The 21,793-nt window shown below is 31.8% G+C and overlaps 1 protein-coding gene and 1 pseudogene across 4 annotated transcripts; both read right to left on the bottom strand.

Moving 5' to 3' along the window:
* Window positions 1-2,833: 2,833 nt before the first annotated feature.
* LOC107405092 (pentatricopeptide repeat-containing protein At4g35850, mitochondrial-like) lies at window positions 2,834-7,024 on the bottom strand (annotated as a pseudogene).
* A 580-nt stretch (window positions 7,025-7,604) lies between these two features.
* LOC107422115 (F-box protein SKIP16) lies at window positions 7,605-14,748 on the bottom strand. Of its 4 annotated transcripts, none has more exons than XM_048477150.2 (5): window positions 14,366-14,747; window positions 12,895-13,617; window positions 11,793-12,011; window positions 9,779-9,947; window positions 7,605-7,915 (listed from the first exon to the last, which is right to left on the bottom strand). In XM_048477150.2, exons 1-4 carry the CDS (start codon window positions 14,567-14,569, stop codon window positions 9,828-9,830), a joined length of 1,266 nt encoding a protein of 421 aa, XP_048333107.2. In that variant the 5' UTR covers window positions 14,570-14,747; the 3' UTR covers window positions 7,605-7,915; window positions 9,779-9,827. The 4 variants fall into 4 exon arrangements, 3 of the variants coding, with proteins under 3 accessions (XP_048333107.2, XP_015887009.2, XP_048333108.2); XM_016031523.4 differs by having other exon boundaries at window positions 9,841-9,947; window positions 14,366-14,745; XR_007241940.2 differs by lacking the exon at window positions 7,605-7,915 and adding an exon at window positions 10,185-11,702 and having other exon boundaries at window positions 9,841-9,947; window positions 14,366-14,748.
* Window positions 14,749-21,793: the final 7,045 nt, after the last annotated feature.

Genomic DNA, 21,793 nt, shown 5'->3' with positions numbered 1-21,793 from the left:
TTCAATTCGAGTAAACGTGCCCGGATTTTGCTCTTCAAAACGTGACTCCATAAAGGAAGTTTTGCATATGACTCTTTTGGCGTACCCCACAAACCTGATAGTGCAACTTCCTTAGCGGCCCATGCTTTATTGTAGCTTATGTTTACTCTGTAATTAGAGTGAATTTCATGCACGATATCTCGGGGTTTGTATTGCCGTGAAATGCCATCAAACTTTGGCTGGATGATGTCTCCGATAACTGAACTTATTACTTGACGATGATCCCTTTTCATTATATTTAAAAAGCAAATATGCTCATCCTTGAAGGCCCTAATCATGAAGGCCTCTGTATTCTCACCATGTAGCTTGGTAGCACGCAATCGCCACATGCAATTGTCGTTTACACATACAACCTCATATCGGACCTTATTTGACTTATTGACCTTGAATTCAAAATTTCTCCTTAGTGCATAAAGACTAAGCTTCTTCTGTAGCCCATTCTTATTCGAAAGGAGCTGGTTCATTCAAATGATTTCATGGTCATTGACAGATGAGAAGTGACGGCTAACCCTATGTCCATCCATGGATGCGGTAGAATACTAACAAATATCCAAATGTTTTCGGTATCAGAAGAAGCAAGCACATCATCATTCACATTATCAATTGGACTATTATCATAAGGAGAATCACCATGTCGACTATCACCTGTTGAAAGTATTGAATGTTGGGTCCAACAAATGTCACGTAACCCATCTTCACTATGATCAGTGGTCACCTTAACCTCAAATTGTTCATCTTTATCATAATCATGGCCACGATATTCATTCAAATCATTAAGGTCGAAGCACTCATTATCATGATCATGTTCCACAGATTGCACATTGTTTTCACAAATTTGATTTTCGAAATGTCCAGGTTGAGTTTCCAGCACATGAAGCTCAGTCGCTGGGGACTGCATGTCAGTGTCAGAGGTACATATAGCTATCTCTGGAACTTCAGATAGTGGGGCAATAGTCATAAATCCTGAACTTGTAGGTATGCTATTCACAACACATCCAGTAGTATTAATACTCTGTGGAACCCTGAATACCACATCAACAATAAGTGGAGATCTGTCTTGAGGTCTGTGTGAACTATACTCTTCTATAAAACTTTGTTGGTCTTCCTCATTTTCCACAACGTACGGCTCGCATGACAAACACACATGGTATATAAACTTGAAGATTAATTGAAGTTGTATAGAATCCAAGTTGAGAGCATTGTAGACATCTTCAAGTTCTGCCAATGTACAATTTCTCTTGATACGTATAATCTTCATTCTTTGACGTTAGTATCTCCAAGTACCTTCAGAACATAAACTCCATGTTCCATCATAGAACAATAGAACTGAAATTTGTGACATTGAGCACAAAGGGTTTACCAATTCAAAACAGAGTAAGTATCTCCTTGTCACAAGCTTATGGTAATTCGTGAGGTTGTATGACTAAAAATAATTGCAATCGTTGAATCTTTGCTGGAAGGTTTAACTATAATCCTAAAGCAAAATTAATGAAAAAATACAAATGCATTTTCAAAAAATGAGTATAGAAAATAAGCCAAACAATTTTGTGTAAATGTTGCATATTAACGCCTAGTAGAATATCTAATAACTCTTGACAGACATAGTAGATCAAGTAGAATAACATGTCAAGTTTGTAATACATGTCCAGTTTGTAATACATATGCTAAATCATAACATAACATTAGCTTGAATGGATGCAATGTTGACATTGTGGTGATTTGTGGATTATTTTGTTCACGATCATAAATATAGTTACATTTAGTATGTCCTTTGTATACAATAACATTATCCAAGTTGTCAAATTCGATTGAGGTACTTTGCTTTCAAAAAATGGAAAAATTAAATATACCGACGGAATGTCAGTAATTACCGATGGAACCGCCATTAAATTTTCCAGCAAGCAAGTGTTTCGTAATTACCAATGGACCGTATGTAACGAACAAAGATTGTAATTTTCAAATGGAAATTTCCAAACCATATATGGATTGTTTTATATAAAATCAAACCAACATATAACTTGCACTTTTATATCATATCAAAACGTGACAAACAATGAATCCAATATAAGGGGAAAATATATACATATATGTACATATATATATATATATATATACATACCAAAAATCTTTAACTCTGCTTCGTACAAACGTTCACTTTAATTACACATTTTTGAAATCTATAGGCTCCAGAATGAAGATTTTCAGTCTTTTTGTTATCACAAAAGGTTGGGAGTATGCAAGGAGATTGAATTAAATTGAAGGTGATATTGTGTTTTCTGCAATGGTTGGTCAGTGTGAAGAAATGTTGAAAGGTACGTAACCAACAAAAGAGAAAGAGAGAGGGAGACACACAGGATTCATTGAATGTGGTGGCAAGGAGAGGAAGAGAGAGGGATAGAAGTTAATGAGGATGGATGAGAAATGGGAGATGATAAAACAATTTGTTTAAATATTTCCACTTTATTCGATAGTTAATGAGAAATGAGGGTACATAAGAAATGAGAGATGGTTCCATTTATTCAACACTTTCATATCCATTTATTTAAGCATTTTCCACAACTGCACAATTGATTCCCTCCTGGGAATAGTCAAAAAATCTAAAACTAACTAAATTTCAATACATACCATTCAAACAAGTTCAAATGGTCTCAAACTAGAGAGCCAATATTTGAGAACTCAATTACCATTTAAATTCTCATCTTTCTTATTTCTTACTTTTCTATCTTCTGAAAAAATATGGAGAATTTAATAATGAAATTGGATCCTTAAACTTCCTCTTGAAATGAGAATCATGTAGAAAAACTAAAAACTAAATCTGAATTAGCAAGAGAAAAATATACAAGTGTTTTATGAATACAAATATATTTTTATTGAGTCGATGAAAATTACAAAATTTAGCACTTTCTTTCTTGGAGCAAGTTGTACACTTTGATATTTCTAATCCATATCAAATCCCTCTGATAATTCCAATTTTTTGATTAATTCTAAGTTCTAAATATTAAACCTTGCTTAATAGCCAACAAAAGACAAAGTTGACACCTAATAGGGTCGGCCAGGTCCTGTTCCAAATCTGGTGCGAAGGCCGTCATAAGTCCGTGAAACTTGTAGGAGCCGTGGATCATCTTCTGGGATCTCGCGTCCCTGCAATTTCATAAACAAAAAAAAGTTCAGAAAATTTGTCAAAAAAGATGGAAAATTGGAAAAGAAAAAGAAATTGAGTCACGTGGATGGGTATATATATATATATATATATTATATACTTTAAATTAAAGTGAAACAATAACAAGAGACTAACTTTTAAGCCATTGTAATATGCTTCCACAGCAGGAATTGAAGGAGTAATCTTCCGAGCTTGCATCAAGTCCCAAATATAGTTAGCAGTAGTATATCCACCAGTCTGCAAATAGCAAAAGGAGTTCTTGAATGAGAATATTTCCTCAAACGCAGAAACATAAAATTATCCATGAGAAGCCACAATAGACAAAGTACAATCACCCTTCTCATCCCAAGCTAATAAAAAGGGATCAAATGAAGCTATTACAGCACCTTTTCGCCAGAGGCTATAGGGAGACGGTCACTCCTCATTTTTCGGCTCAAGAAAAAGTCCCTCTCAGTCATTTTTACCTATGGTGGAGAATGAAATCACGTTAGGCCAAGTCCTTGATTTATGTTTTAACTCAGATAAGAAACGGCAATTACTCAACCTACCAATGTATCTTGTGCAAGTTGCATTCCCTTGGGGGTATGCCCAATCATGGCTCCCTCTATAAGTGTCTGGAGCATATATTATACAAAATTAACATCCAGCTATTAGAATAATCCTTCAAACATTTCAGAGAGAACAACACAAATAATATACTTTCTTGAGTCTTAAATGGAAAATGTGCCAAGCATGAAGGTGTATAATATAATAGAATAAATAGCAACATTTATATTACTAAGCAACACACAACTAGCCAACCATAAATGCTATGGAAAGAGTTTATGCATGGCAAAAGGAAAAAGAAAATATTAGTTTTCTGGTAAAAAAAAAAAAAAATCATAACATATCAGATGTCTGGATGGACCATGTGGATACCCATGAAAGGGAAAGTGTTGTTGTATTTCCTGAACACGTGTAGAGTTCAAAGAAGGCAGATTATTGCACAACATAATCTGACATCAAGTACTGTCCAAAAATGATTTGGCTGATCAGAAATCCAATCATCCAAAAATCAGGTTCAATGTAAATTCTTACTAATTTCAAAAGGAACCAGAAACTATGAAATAGCATTCAAATATAGAGAACGAAGATGCTTTGACATAATGCCAAAGATTTTTTGCCACCAAACTTACTACATATAGTTCTGGCGCTGCAGGCTTTTTTGCATTCATGTGGTCTTCGAAAGTTTTAAGAGCATTATCAATGTCCCTTGCACGTAGATAGCACCTGAATCAAAGCGCCAATGACAGAGACCAGTTTCTTACTGTGAGCTAATCAACTAACAAGATATTTTACCAGGAAAATTAACAGAATAAATAGGACATAACAGAAAAAAGCATCTTCTAGGGAATAGAACATAGCAAGCGAAACAGAACCAATTTAGAATCTCCAAAAGAATTTTTTCCCATCCAATGAAGATAATATTATTAAAAAAATCACTTACCTCATAATTTGCATTACAATGAAGATATCTGGATGTTTCTCATCCTTTGAGTTTCCATCAATTGACATAATAAACAGAGATTAAATAAACAAAGCTAAAATAGCATTAAATTATTCATAGAACATATATAAGCCACAGGTATACTAATATAAAGGTATATTACTAATATCAAGAAATAGCAGACAACAGAAAAACATAAAGTAGATAGCAAAATAACAAATAGAATAACAGATCCACAATTGCCTATACACAAAGAAGATAATAGAGATTTGCTTGTTGAGTGATGTTAAGCTGAAATATTAGAGATGCAAAGAAGTACCTCTACATTTCCCAGGTCTGCACAAGTGTGAAATGCAACATGATATATAGTTAGTTTGCCTATTCAAAAATCCACCACGCCTTTGAACATATTCAGCAGTGGGAATATTATATAATTCCTCCTCAGCGACACCCATCATCAGATTTTCAGCTGAGGCACTGGATGCTTCAACTGATGTCCACTCTTTTGACCACTCGACGAACTTAATGATCTTTCAGCAAAGGGAATATCACAGAAAACATCAAAAGCTAATGATATGAAAGCCTAATTTAAGAAGAGAGATCTTATAGTAATTACTTTAGTGGCAAAATCTTCTGGAACAGGCGATTTGTTCTTAAGTGCAGCAATAAGCCCTGCATAGCAGAACTTGTTCAACCCCAGACCAGCTGCAGTCATATCACGAATGATCGCATATCTGTAGATTAGAATGAAAGTTTAGTTTGTTATATGCCGAAATTAACCAAAAGTAGATCATAAAGCATATAGGACAACTTATAAATTAATTTGCAGAGCAGGCATTTAAATGTAAAATTTTGGAATGAATTCATGTAAAATCATCCACTAAGGTAAAATAAAGCCAATTTAATCACTGTTATAGCAGACTATCAAGTTTCCAGGCTAAGGTTTATGACCATAATTATTGCAATTTGCAACTAGGTAAAACAAGACAACTAAAAGAGTGGCATACACTCGACCTATACGGCCAGCAGCAGCACATGCATTGAGTAGACACACATAGGTTTGCACCATTGGCTTCACTTCATATTTCCTCATCTCATCCAAAATCTTCAATCATGTTGAAAGTAAACAGATCAAAATTTACTCCAAAATCCAACATAAGTTTATGGATTCTAAAAAAATCTGAAGACTTACAAAACATCTAAGAAACAAACCCGAATTGCCTGGTCAGAGTACTTGCATTTCCCACACAATGAAACTAAAATGTTGTTTAAAGTAACCTATAACACAAAGCAATACATTGTAACAGCTAGGGGAAAAAAAAAGAAAAAAAAAAAACACAAAGTAACTTTATACAAAATTTCCAATCTTGAAAGAATCTAATAGTCAGCAGATAAGAATTAATGCAGATCCATGTGAAAGAAAACAAAAACGAGAAAAAAAAAAAAAAGCATATATATACAAATACATACATCAGGGACCAAACCCATGGATTTCATTCGCTCAGAAAAGTAGAAAGCGTCCTGCAAGCGAGAGCCTTTCATGGTTCCAACGATGAGAGAATGGAATGTATCCCTAGTTGGCTGTACTCCATCCAGCATCATATCATCATAAACATCTCTCAGCAAGAAATGCCTACCACCACCGTTATAAAATAAAAAATTAAAAAAAAAAAAAAACACACACAACTTTCACAATTTCTCCCCCAAAAAAAAAAAAAAAAAAAAATCCCAAAATCATAAAAAGAAAATCAAAATCAGAATCTACCTTCTCTGCGCGGTGAGAGAATCGATAATAGTGTTATACTCAGAGACATTGCTTGCGTAGTTCCTCCTTGCGTATTCCTCTGTTGAAGCCGCAGTGAAGTATCGCCGTCCCACCTCTCGCAGCAGTGAATTACGCCGTCCTGAATTATAACAATATAAAATATATTATTTATTTAAAAACAAAACTATTTCATTATTAGCGAAACGAGTAAGAAAATGTCTGGGGAAAAGCTTAAGAATTTGAAAATGGAGAGGAGAAGATTACCAGTGATTGATCGAATGAGCCTCATGCTTTCCTACTTCGCTGTTGCCTGCCTGTTGCTTCTACTCCGAGGGCTCTCTAAAACCCTGTAGTTTTTCTCTCTGAGTCGCCTCTTCACCATTTCCTTCAAAACGCAGAGTCTCCAAGCTTACAATCCGGTCGATGCGAAAGGAAACAGAGGGCTCCTAATGGGCTGGATATTGATTACAAGGAGAAGAGAAAAGTCGGGTGAACAAAAGGAGAAAAAAAAAAAAAAAAAAAAATCTAATTTGGAAATAAAAATATTTTGGAATTATAAAAAAATAAAAAAAATATAAAAAAAAAATATCAAACGAAGGATAAAAATCGTTAAACTCATCCTTATGTGGACATTGGCCCTAGGACATACGATGTAGAATTCGTCTATTGTGCGAAACATTCATATTTTTTTATCATCCAAGTTTCCGTACTAATAATAATTTTTAAAAAAATTATCATCAATATTATTATACAAAAATAAATATTGAAAATCATTATCAATATATACATTTATACTATATAAAATAATATTTTATATATAAATATTAAAAAATTATTTTTAAAATTATTTACTCGGTAACGGTTGGTTTTATTTCTACTTCGATTTACCAACCATTTGATGGTCGGTTTTTTTGGTTTTCTGATCATTGTGCCCACCCTTGATAGAGTATACTTTGATATATCCAAACTGAAATAAAACTAAAATTGAAGATTTCAAAAGAAAACATTGAAAATTGAGCACCCAGATTGAAATTGGGAACAAACTTGAAGGTCCAAAAGTACAGTCAACAGTATATTTTACAAGAATTAATGCAAAAGAATAAACAGTCCCGCTTTGTCAGTCAGTTGTGACAAATATATACCAGATCAACACATTATTATTTAATTAAACACACAACTATTATTTCAACTTGAAGTTGGTTTGTAGTTTCACATATTACAGAAACATGGAGATAAACAACAGCAAGGCAAAATTAAACTAGTAATGTATTTTTCATGTATGCAAATAATTTTAAGATACAATAGAGGGAAAATGAAACAGATAAGGATAATCCCAGATCTCTGGTGTTGCTTATTTCCAATATAACAACTTTGCAAGCTGTGCATTCAGAAAATATAATCAGGACGCTGGAGGGGAAATCTTGCCACTGCTACTTCAAACGAGCTGCCTTCCGGCTCGGTCAACCTAAAACAAAATTACCAACTTAACTACAGTTCGACAGAAATAACACATAATGTAAGCATAAGTTTGTATTGCTACGAGACGAGTGTCTAATACAAGCACAATGTATTGCTAAGAGTGTATATATGCATTCAATTGTCTGAACATTGCAGCAAGAAATCAGTAACCTAAGATTTTGTCAGCTGCTGATCGTTATAATAAATTCTTAACCAACATCCATATTCATTGAGCTTATTTTTAATATCTTTTCCTATTGTTTTATAATCAAACTTGAAGCTTCCACTCCATGATGGGCATACAGCAAGGCCAAGACGCCTCCTGTCACAATGCAGATGAACAGCAATTCCTAGCTATTAGTCAATACAATTTATGCCTTCCAATCAAGTGGAAAGGGTTTAAGATCCATATTTGTCGCAATAAACTAAGAATTATAATTTTGGTCAGATTATTATCATACTTCAAAACTCAAAAAATCCAAGTACGTATATTAGGATGGGCTAAATTAGATTCTAAGGTAGGAGTTGACATAAAAGTAACACTACAGGTATATAAAATTTATTTACCAAATTTTGGATACCAATGATGGGGTAGCATTTTACTTGTTAACAAAATAATGAGGCCCCAATGTGAAGGTGGGTGGAACCTAATACGAGCCAATACATTGGTGCCACCTCACTTGGTATCTGAAATTTGTTAAAACAAATAGTGACTCTAGTATTATGTTCATATGAAAGCACTCTGGCCAACTAGACAATCAATTAGAGAAACAAATTTAAGACTAACCAATTCAAAAGTGCCCAGAAATTAACTAGGAATTGTTGAATGCTCATTATTCCTATGCCTAACATATATTGGACCCTTAGTTTTGGCTTTCAAAGAACCACTTCCACCTTACTACTCTTCACCCATTACTGCACACTCATGGCAATGAATGACTAGCATATGAATTTTCTCAGAGTAGGCATTTGGAACGCTCGTCTCTTCCACACTTTTTGTGACTACAATAGACATGTTAATTTATCCTTTCAAATTGTGCAATCTGAGAATATATATCACTCAACAAAACCTTCTTGAAAAGCAACTATTAAAATCACATTATGGCCCAAATCAGCTGACCTGATCAAACTAAAGCTTGATGATATGAAGCCAACTTGAAATGAAACTAAAGCTCAATCTGATACCTATTCAACTCGACATCAGAGAAGCAATATTGAATGATTTTTTCTACTTGAAAACTTAAAACAATCAGAGCAGAGACAAATAAGATGTGAAACATCACATACTGTCTACTGAAATTATTCAAACCTGAGAAAATAAAGGGAAGAGAGAGAAAGAGAGAATCTTAAGTATCTATACTGTATTGATTAATATAAACTTAAAGACAGATAAAGGCTTTCTATTACCCCACCCCTCCTTTGCCTCAAGTATAGAGCTGTAAAGTGCATTTACTCTCCCCAACTCTCCCGTCTCCTTTATGGCCTACCTACCTAAATTGTCTTGAAAGTTGGGCTAAAAGTTGGTTTAAAGGACTGTAGTATACCTGCCCCATTTGCAACTGAATCTCTATGTACCAAGAAAATAATAATATCAGTGAAAGATGTGAAAAATCCTATCAACTACATGACAGGCATTGCTCGAGAAGCAGCGCATTGGTTTTACTTCTTTTTTCCTTTGCTTTTAAGAAAAGAAAATATTCTTGTTATATAATTACTGGGACTCAAAACAAAATAACAAAAGATTGGTAAAATTCGAATCCAGAGATAGGATCCGTTTGTTGTCCTATTATCTATCTCTGTCAAAACATACCAGATTAAGCATTGGAAAGAAGCATATTTTTTCAAGAAATGAAAATGCTAGTGAGCTCACATGGCCATATATCACTTTAATCAGAGCTTGCTATCTCATCAAGAATGATTCATATGAAATACCTGCCAGGCACAAATGTGAAAGAACCTTCAACAGAACCAGTTGAAGATGTTAGAGGCGTGCAACTCTCATAAACAAATTCCTCTTCGCCTGGTTTCAAGAGTGGAAACTGCAAACACATGAGAAGTTAATTTTTAAAACATTTCAAACATCAGAATTTATTTATTTATTTTTTAAAGCATACTATACAACTCTACGTTATAATTCAAGAAAGTACCATAGATCTACGAGTTAAATGAGAAGGTTAAGGTCCTCGACCAGAAATAAGTAAAGCTAATTTTTCTTGCATTATACTGAACTGCTCAGTTCAATTTATTTATGAGTATCAGCAAGAAAGGTACCATACCCAAAATCTAGCCAGACTTTACTTTTCTTGGGGAGGTCTAAACTCAATCTTCAATATCAATGAGCTTCAAGGAAATTAGGGAAGGCAAAAACTGACCCGCAGCAAGGGAACCATTTTGTTATGTTTATAGCCAAATGGTTCCTCATCCCTCTTTATAAAGTGGAGATCATCTCACAAAGAATTTTAAGGAAAGAGATGGTTATCTGTTGAGTGATGTCTAATTTACACATGGAAAAGAAAAGGGAAGGAGCAGGGACACATTGATTTCCATGAACAAAATACATAACTAGAAATAATAATCACAAAAACCTAAATTAAAGGTTATCACTTGATCAGACCACCAACTATCTTTTAGCTTTTGCTTTAGATGCGAGAGAAAACTTTTTTGTGCATACTGCACTTATGTATGCATACAGTAGCAAATTATAAAGGAAAATGATCACATACATTGACACAGGCTTCTACTTGTTTGAGTTAACAAACATCATAGCTACAGCTGGTCTAAAATATTACCAAGCTCAGGTCAGTAACGAGTTAAGAGTTTATGTAATAGAACTCAAATTACATTTATAATTCCTGTCATCCATAAGATTGTTAACTCACAGAAGTTCAACTTGTAATAATGTCAAAACTACAAACTTGATCATCATTTTTGTATTACATTTTTCACCTGCAGCATTTTGATTAGAGAAAAGCAAAGGATTAAAAAAAAATAAAATTATTTCTATAATTTTTTTGTGCCTTTTTAGATTTTTAAAGTGAGGACATACTAAGTTGTCTTACTCTGGCATTGTTTATTTCTTGAAAGCCATGTCCTAATAGCTTTTTAACAGCAATGCATTACTAAAAAAGTTGAGATTAGTAGAATTATGAGAAACAAGACAATAAAAGAAGCAACTTGCATTACATCCTCCAAAATACATTGCCTTGGACTGACTACCTACCAAACCAAGCAAATTGTTCAATTAGATCCTAAACGTCACAATGAATCAAGACCTTAATGACTCGATGCTTCCTAAATTCACTCATGTCAGAGAAACATGATGTTCAAGTTAGTCAAGGAAATTGATAAATCTGGAAAAAGAAGCTTTTATGAAGACTGTCATATGACTCTCAATTTTTCCATCAGTCAGTTCACTTAGGATTTTGGCTACCATTTTGGTCAATTCCATGAATCACTCGATTATCTATTTCTAATTTTCCAGGGAACTCAGTATCTCAATCACTTTATTCAATCTAAGATGGGAGCTAGTTCAAGGACTTTCACGTGTCCTCTATTATTGAGTTTTCAATCTCATCATTTGATAAATTCACAGATTTTCACAGAAGAGTAATACTATTAGAGGCACCACTAGTTCAAGATAATAATGAAGTAAGAAAGAAATAATGAAAGATAGGAGTAACTACCAGTAGATAACACTACATTTGGATTCAGGAAACAATTTAGTCATGACAGATAGAGTTAAATCTATATGGGTCTCAAATTTCCTTGTTTTTGCGGTTAAATCCCTAGCAACTCTGTTACAAACAGTTAAAAATTAGATTCATTTTGAGCAACCTTCTACTAAAAAACTTTTGAAAGATAATAATTGACTGAACATATCATACCTTTCCAATTACAGCTTCTGCATTAACATCAGATGTTACAGTGTCATTAGCACGGATGATCCAGTGTCTCCAATGAAGTTGGCAAGAGCTGAATGACATTCCATTGACGATGCATCCTTCAGGAAGAAGGGACATACGGATTAAATATGCAAACAGATACTTTTCCTGGTCATTTTTAAGGTTGGCATTCTCTGGTACAAAAACAGCAGAGGCACGAACCTGAAATGAACAGTCATTTGTTAGCTATCTTCATGCAATAATACCGAGGATGATGGCAGTTACAAACTATAGTAATGTTAAATCATCAATTTGGAGTGAACAAACAGTTCAGCTCAATTGAGCCTTCAGATTTGTAAAATAAATCTAATCCCATCAAAAGCGCAACCTAAGCCAATGAAATAATACATTAAGTAACACAGTTAGCATTCAAAGAATTGTCATCAAAGTAAAACATCATAATTGGTAAGAGAAACACCCATCAAAATCTCTTCATACACAATGTCTATGGAACATGGAAGATAAAAAAGGCATCTAAAGTGCCAAGAACAGTTTTGTTTTATTAAGAATCTTTTAAAATGATTACTGCCAGAACAGTTTTGTTTTATTAAGAAGCTTTTGAAATGATTACTATCAACATATCAAGAGAAGCTTTTGAAATGATTACAAGATCTCCAGCAGATCTGAATCTAAATTATGCTGAATATCTAAATCTAAATTATTCTGATTTCACCTCACATTATTGGTTATCTTTTTTTATTATTGAATTTTGGTCATTCTTGCAATAGTAAGCAGGTGGAAAGCACTGAGTCATTGCAATTCAACAGATAATGGCCATTGTATTACTAATTTCCAATATGTTCAATGTCTGCAAGTCACATCTAACTAGAGGGATCATAACGAGGTTTGAGTTTTGCCACCTCTATAATGGAAAAATGCTTTCAAACATGGGTGTCAGATAATTGAACTAGGATTACAACAGGGGGCAGACACATGGAAAAATTGCATTCATACATCATAATGATTCACAATGCTAACTTTTCCTTAGTATGCCCAAAGCAGAGCAAAAAAAGAGATCCATTATCAGATTTGTGCGATCACTTACCTTTACACCATTGGTTATAGCAGTTGAACAGAGGGGAGTTTCCTCCGGAAAGAGACTGATACATTTAATATTTCCATATTCACAAAGTTTGATAATTCCACTTTCTAAGCGACGAACATGTTCTTCTAACCACAGCAACGTAGCATCTTGCTGTTGGTCACCATTACAATCATGTACTGACCTTATTAATTCATCTGGGACACATGGAATCATTTCTCCATAATGTGGAAGGTTTTGTGTACCAACATAGAGTTGACCATTGAAACAGTTTAGGAAAAAGAACTTCTCATCAACTGTGGAAGAACAAGCAACAGCGACATACTTTGATTTGCCAGGAAAATGAAGTTCACGTCGGATCTCCCTTGTTTCCAAAATAACTTGACGTAAAGGTAGCATATACACATTTACACATTGGTCATAAAAAATATAACCACCTATGAGACCCAGTGGACATCCAAAAACACTTGTTATGTAATCTTTCCCATGAAATTCTTGACCATCAACAAAACGATAAAGAACCCTTGTAGGAAGTGGCAGTTTCACTTTCAATGCATTCTCCAACTCCTTTATATCATCTTCTGTAGCACCTTTTCTAAGTGTAGCTCCAGCCTCTGGAAAATTTACCGCCAACCAACTTCTAAGTCTGTCCCAACATCTTCTAACTCGCTTCACAAGTGACCAAGGATATATACAAAACTCTTTGCGCCATATTTGATAACATATCTGGGAGATAGAGAGAGAAGATGGGAAGAAAGTGAGAGAAATTAGCACAGGAAAATGCTTCTCCACTTGTATTATTAAAAAGTTCAAATCAACCAAAGAAAAAATGATCTTATCCTCAGATACTTCGGGCTAGCTACATGTAAATTCATTTTTCAGTTTCATAAAAAAGTTAAAAGCACTGATGACATAAAATATCCCTAACATCTACCCCATAAAATGGTATCAACAATCATTTAAGCATTGCGTTAAAAAGAGTTAATTGTATAAGAAACCACACAACGAAAAACTGATGGAATCAATTATGAGAGGCCATTTCTTTTGGAAGGTAAAGAAAAGTCTTGGATGACTTTCTCAGCTCATATTAGCATAACAAGGTGAAAATCATAAAAGTCTTCATTTTGACCCAACAGAATTAGAGTGAGCCAGCGGGCCAATTACCGAGTCACGTTCATTTCTCAAGCTCCATCAACAAAGACCCCACAAAGACCATACCATGATATTAATCAATGCAAAAGCAACCAACTTTACTAGCAAATGGGAACAAATGAAACCGACCCAGAACCCAAATCAGTTGGATAAGCATTAAAAAGCAGAGCACAATGAAAATCCAGCAAGTTTCCAACAAACCCATATTCTCTTTGAAACAAATAACAAATTCCAAATAGTTAAAAAAAAATTTTCCTTTTTATTTTTTTTATTTTTTTTCCGTTTCCCTGAAAAAAAAATTGGTTTAAACTGATAGAATTACCTTGAAGGAAGGCGTGGGATTGCCGAGAGGATCGATGGGTTGGGAGAGGCCGAGTTCATCTGCACAGAAACGAGACCAGAGAGTCTCTTCGGAGGCAGACGACCTCAATTTCTTGCTAACGCAGGAGGATTTGGCAGTGTCTTCGGGTTCTAATTTGCTTAGAATCAAGTTCAGAGCCAAATCCCCAACAGATTCCAAAGCCATTTTCTCTTTAATTGTTTGTTGTTTTCGAAAGCTCTCTGAGTTCGAACAAGAATTTTTGGTCAACTACGTTGCTCGCTCGATCGCTCCCTCGCTCCCTCCCTCCCTCGCCTTCTTCTTTGCGTTTCCAGTGTTTTCTACTCGGCGTTTGTACTCCCAGCTCAAACCGAACTCGTCTGTACCCATTCGATCCAAACCCGTCTATACAAACGGTAATTTTTTGGTTTGAAAAAAAAAAAAAAATGCTTTTAAATAAATTTTTTGGTCAGGTTCAAAAAATGGAGGAAAAATTGAAGGTTGAAATCATAAAAATTTATTTTAAAAAGAATTAGAGAAAATTGATGAAAATATATTTTTAAAAATAAATTTTTTTAATAAAATAAAAAAATTTATTTAATCAATTAATTATAAAAATTGTAAAATAATAAATGGATTTTTATATTTATCTTATAGTAAAATAATGATTATAAATATATTATTATTAATAAAATATACATATTTAATAAATATTTTATTAGTTAAGACATATAAAATAATTATTATAATTAATTATATATTATAAAATATCATCTCAATAATATAGAATTCTTGAATGGTTGATAATTATTGATTTTTCTTATATTTTCATTTTAAGATAAAAAAATATGATAAGTAATTATTAAAAATTATATTTTCATAACAATTTTGATATAAATGTTAATCCACCAACTATATGGATTTTGTATTAAATATGGCTATTTTTATTGATAATTATTATATGATATTTGTTCACTATATATAAAATTATTATTGTCTAATGGTTGGTATCGAAACGGTATCCATGAGTTATTACTTGATGGTATTATATAAATATTTGCAAAGAATATATTCTTTCATATTTTTTTAATAACATTTATTATTTATTTCACATATATATATTTATATCTATATTTTTATTATAATTTATATCAACTTTATAATATTTATAGAATTATTAAATTTATTATGATAAGAAAAATAATGGATAGCTAGACAATTAAATATCAATAATATTTATTAAATTTTTGATAAAAATTTTAAAAAACTTAAATGTAATAGAATTTCCATAGAAACATTGAAACTTTCTATGGAAATTATGGATTTCTAATAAAACTATAAAAGAATTGAAATGGATATTTAATAGAAATTTTTATGGAAATTTTGTGGAAATTGAAAATTTTAAATATACATAAAAATGTCTATCTGTATGAAAATAATATGTATGCTTTTACATACACATTGGTTTTAGAATACCTAATTTTTGGTGTGTGTATGTAAAAGCATCTCTAATAGAATTGCATTACTAAACTATAAAGTAGAAGTATTGACAAAGTTGCTCTTGGGGTCCTTTCCAAACATCCTAGAAGATCCTGCGTAGAGAAACCTTATTGAATTGGTATTGAAAATTTGATGAGACTTTTCCGTAAATTGGATATGATCTAACAATACAGATAAGATATTATAAATATTTTTTTTTATAGAAGTTGCACAAAATCATTAATTAAATATAATATAAAAGTCATACATACTAGGTTAATCTATCAGAACAATTTAAGCAGTACAAATGAGCAAAAACATAATATTGTAAATATTTGCAAAAACATAATATTGAAAATATTTTCTCTAAAGACCTCATTTTCAATTTTTGAATGTTTTTCTATTTTAACATATAGTTTTCATAAAATCTATAATTATCCGCAAAAGATAGTGATTTTTTAAACCTTTGAATAAGAAAATTAAAATCTGATACTATTCATTACCTCATAAATAATTAATATTTTTACGAACCATAATTTATAGATATTGGTAATAAAAGATATATAAAAGCATATAAACATATACTGTATCGTACTATATCAATTATATTCTTGTGTACCATATCTATCACCATAATCTATTGTATAATCGTAACTAACATCCTAGTATGTCATCGATTATCGGAGGAAGGAGAAACTATCAATGCAACCCTCAGCATCTCAAAAGTGTCACAAACTAGGAATTCCCATCCAATCTCAAGAATCACTTATAAAGCAGGGAATTGTTAAAAAAGTACATATTATCATAATTCAACAAATCTATATCCGTGACACAATATGGTACACAATAATTTATAACCTATTATCCAACTTATAACATAAAATATTTATAAAATCTATCAAATAATGCCCATAACCATCATACCAAAATATTCTCACAATATCCAATATATATATATATATATATATACATACACACTTTTATAGCCATATACAAGATCTATTTATGCCAAATCATTCTTTACCACATAATATGCTAAATCAAATAACTCTTTCATAACATATAATAAAGTATATGATATAAATAATTCAAGAAATAATAATAATAATAAGATAATTTATATATTATATAAAATCACACATAATTTTCAAAACCATTCTAGAAAATAAAGTTCACTTATAGAAATACAACTCACTATTAATCTATAGTTGGATCGCCTCCAATTTTCATCTTGAGACCTAAAATATTTCTAAAATTTCCTAATTAGGCACTATAATTCGATAGAATAAAATCGTCGGTACATATTTAAGGCCAAATTCGTTCTCACAACCTTGTAATCCCAATTTCTGGTGTCGAAAGTATAATGTTTTGAAATTTTCTAAAGACCCTAATCTTAAAAATTAATTTTTTTCAATTTAGGGCCTAATTAATGAAATTGAAACATCCAATAGGTCCTATTAAACTCCAATTACACTTTTACAACTCGAATTTGGCTCTAGATCGTTTGATTATAGTCTAATTTTATCCGATAATTACCCAGTTTACTTGGTTTAACCAAAACTTTGAAAAATACCCAAATGGTGTTGAAAATTGCAAATAATAATATTGTTGGAAAGTTCACGAGACAGGGATTACGATGGTGAACTTACCTTGTCAAAATTATGTCCTTGATGGTTGAAAATTCACCAAAAAGCTACGGTGAAGCTTATATCTTCCAAACCCGAGGGAATTAGAATGAACGGACACCAAATATGGATTCAGAAGGGTTAAAATAGATGGGGTAAGATGGACAATAAGCTTGGGTAGGTTAGGGAATGGCCAGACTGGAGTTTTACCATAGCTTTGCAACTAGTGACGACGATTACGAGAGCATCGTTGGTTGAAATGGCTTGAAATTTCAGACTTTGACAAATCTTAGGGTGGGCAACCTTCTTGGGCAGTGCATGTGGTGCAAGTATGTTAGAATGAGCCTAGATCTTGGTCGGAAATGAAATAGCCACCTTGAGCTTCAACTGGTAGTTGTCGAGGCGTGTGGTGATGATTCATCAAAAAATTTTAGGGTTTTGGTAGCCGGGAGGTGGGCCACCAAATGCTCAAGTACACATAGTAAAATGGCAGTTAGAGATGGATTAATCGAAGCAAATAATGGTGGTGGATAATGGTCCAAGGTGGTTTCCAGTGGTTTTCTCACTGTTTTTGGGTTTTTGATTGGTATTTTAGTAATCTTGGTCTTTTAAGAGAGTTTTCAGACATGGGAAACCCTAGGCACTAATTTCTAAGCCTTATATAGATTTTGGATCTAATATAGGACAAAATGCACAAGTTTGAACACTATGACAATTATATCGCATGAGAAATTTTACAAAACCAGAAATTTTTATCCTAACTTAGAATCGGGTATGTCTCCAATCTACGTATTCATATCAACTAGCTCTACGAAAATATACAAGTCAAAACCAAAATTCATCTTCAAAGGAAATTCATTAGTCAAAACCATAATCCGTCTCCAAAGAATTTGATTAAATTAGGTCAACATTAGTCGAACTACTCAAAATTTTCAAATTCATTGTGTTTTCTAAATATGGGTTGTTATGTAAATATTCAAGTGTCAAAATCATTATCTCCCAAAAAAAAAAAAAATAAATAAATAAAATTTGATCACACTTACAAAATGCAATTTGGTCAACATTGATCAAACCACTCAAAAATTTTGAATTTTGAATTTATTTGGTGATCGTTATAAAAATATTTTAGCTTCTCTAGTGGTAACCTGTATTCTTGACAAATTGCTTTCTTGGTATCAAATTTGATACCAAATTTGCAATTGACAAATCTTAATAATGATACAACACATGGGGCCAACATCATTTTGTTAATATGATTTTTAATTTTTAACTATATTTTAATTGATAAAATAAAAATGAGTGTGACTCATCAATACTTAATACTTGAATCTTAAAATTTTGCTTTTTGATTGGTAAAAGTGATTGCTATCATTCTTTAATAATATAATAATTGGATGATAATATTTTTTAATATGTACCATTGGAAATACAGATTGGCAGGACTCATCTACGATTCCTTATTGAAAAATTAGACAAACCTTGATCCCAAAGGAAAACCTACCAAACTGTCTTATAAAAAATCAGACAGCATCTCCCTAAGGGTTGAGCATGCTCTAAAAATTTCTAGAGCAAAAACACTCTTATATCATACCACCTTATTCTTTTCATATTACTATAAAATTTTCTATGAAAGGCAGCACTTCAATAACAAAGTATAAGAATATATATACTAGAAATAATTTAATAAACAAAGATTACCTTTGAAATATTCATGTCTTCTCATACCACCCACTTAATACAGTATTACATTTCTATATCGCTTTATGAACATACCAAATGCATAGATGTAGATAAAAAGGTGATGAAACAACAATAATAATAGTAATATTTATAGTAATAGTAGTACAACTTGCTCGAGGACTACCACAATTATCCGAAGGCTACTATACTTGTCCGAAGGTCATCATACTTACTCCAAGACTGCGATACTTGCTTGAAGGCTGCGATACTTAACCTGATGTTGTAATACTTGTCCAAAAGCTACCATATAATAATAATAATAATAATAATAATAATAATAATAATACATGATAATAACAATAAAAAATAATCATAATAAATAATAATAATGAATACAATAATAATTTGTAATAATGATAATAATATTATTAATAAGAATAACGACAGATAATAAAAAATAAATAAATAATAATAACGATAATAATAATCACAACAATTAGTAATAATAACTACGATAATAATTAACAACAACATCAATGACAAATAATAATAATAATAATAAAAATAGTAACAATAACAACAACAACAATAATAATGATAAATAGTAATAATAATTAAAAAATAATAATAGTAAGTTATTAACGACAAATAATAATAAACAAATAATAATAATCACATACCAATTGATAAATTTAATAATAATAATAATAATATAACAAACAAGGGTAATAATAGAAAATTATATACATGAATACATAGGATAAAATAAAATAAAGTAAAATAAAATTTAAAAAGTTATAAATATATTATGAAATATACATACTCGTAGTAAAGGTACGTACGATACCATATAACATGCTAATACGCGATACCATGATATCAGTTGTCGTAGATACACTGTTACCATTATGATTCGGGGTGGTTGTCTATAATGGTTGTCTGACCCCCTAAATTTGTAGGCAGTAAAGTTATGAAGCTAAGCCATTCATGAGCCGAATCAAATCGTTGCCCGTTGTACGGTGTGGTACGTACACATAATATAATATATATACACGTGTATATATATATATATAAGATACTTGATGCACCATATGATATATCAGTGGTGTCAAATTGTACCCAGCTCCTAAGCACTACGTGATGGGGAGGTTAAAAAGAGAAAGTTGCAATCAGTTACCTTGGTGTCCCATGGCACCAATTGCTAATAACTTGTCATGGCTAAAACAATTGTCTTTCGACCGAGAGGAGGGTGGTTGATGCTCACTGTGCACTATACTTGCCATATCTCAGGCCCATAGTTCCCATCGGATGGCCATACATATGTTTGCACTAACCCATAATAACCAACCATCCTGCGATCAAGGGGAAAGACGACTGGTGCTCACTCTGCATTATACTTGCCTACCTTCTCTCAACACAGCTTATAAGGGCGACCATGGATATAACTTATGCCCTAGTTCATAACATAATGGACAACCATGCTACGGCCAAAGAGAAGGGCGACTGATGTTTATTGTACAAATATACTTGCCAATCCTTACGTCCATGACATCCACAGGATAGCTATAATATAATAACAAACATCTTGCAGCTAAGAAAGGGTCGATTGATACTTACTGTGCAAATATATTTGTTAATCCTTAGATCCATAGTACCACAGGATAACCATAATATAATACACAATCATCCACAGGACGATCATACATATTTGCGTGCTAATCAACAATACAATACAGAACGCCACTACTGTATGGTACATCTAAAAATTATGAAAATTTATAATTTCATAAATTTCAAAATTTGATAAAATACCATCGCGTTTGATACACTTTTGTTAAACTCATAAGATTTCATATTTCCTTTTTAATTAACCACATAAATTCAACAATTTTATAAAATAAATTATTACCACAATAGTTTCTTTAAAATCATTAACACAAAATTTATATAGCAAATGTATTTATATCACATAAGTTTTACACAATAAAATTAAATAACAATTTTTTAAAGTTTTCAAACAACACAATATTTTTAGAAATTTTAAATACACAGAGAAGTTGATACTTTTTTTCAAAAAGCATTGACTTTGGTACGGATCCGCATATGGATGGTCCGTACTATAGAATATCCCTATATATGTATAACCAAATATATATATATATATATAACACAAGGTTTATGACAAATATATTCATAAAAAAATGTATAACAAATATACTTATATATATATAAACTTAATTACTCACACATGTATATTCACACACACCCATATATATATATATATACACAACTTTTTAGAAAGTGTGTACACATTCATATATGTATATATGTTCACATATATATACATATACACAAATAAATGTATAAATATATTCATCTATAGATTTTCATACATATATTCTCACACACACACACACACACACACACATATATATATATATATATATTCATACATTTAAACATATAAATACAAACCTGTACAAGAATATTTTTAACAAGTATAAATGTTCACATATATATATTTTCATATGTATACACAGAAGTTTTCAACAAATATATATATTTAAATAAATAAATAAATAAATATATATATATATATATATATGTATATATTCATATACTCACAATATATATATATATATGTATA

This window comes from Ziziphus jujuba, chromosome 3 (assembly GCF_031755915.1).
Source record: "Ziziphus jujuba cultivar Dongzao chromosome 3, ASM3175591v1".
Taxonomy (NCBI): domain Eukaryota; kingdom Viridiplantae; phylum Streptophyta; class Magnoliopsida; order Rosales; family Rhamnaceae; genus Ziziphus; species Ziziphus jujuba.
The sequence above is the reverse complement of the archived record's forward strand: the minus strand, read 5'-3'. Positions and strand labels throughout refer to the sequence as shown.

Excerpts from the sequence above, each read along its gene's own strand:
- LOC107422115 (XM_016031523.4), bottom strand. The coding sequence starts at position 14,569 with ATGGCTTTGGAATCTGTTGGGGATTTGGCTCTGAACTTGATTCTAAGC. Across the intron at positions 13,618-14,365 it reads ATCCCACGCCTTCCTTCAAG|ATATGTTATCAAATATGGCG; the intron begins GTAATTCTATCA and ends TCTATCTCCCAG. Across the intron at positions 7,916-9,840 it reads TTCACATTTGTGCCTGGCAG|GTTGACCGAGCCGGAAGGCA; the intron begins GTATTTCATATG and ends ATTTTGTTTTAG.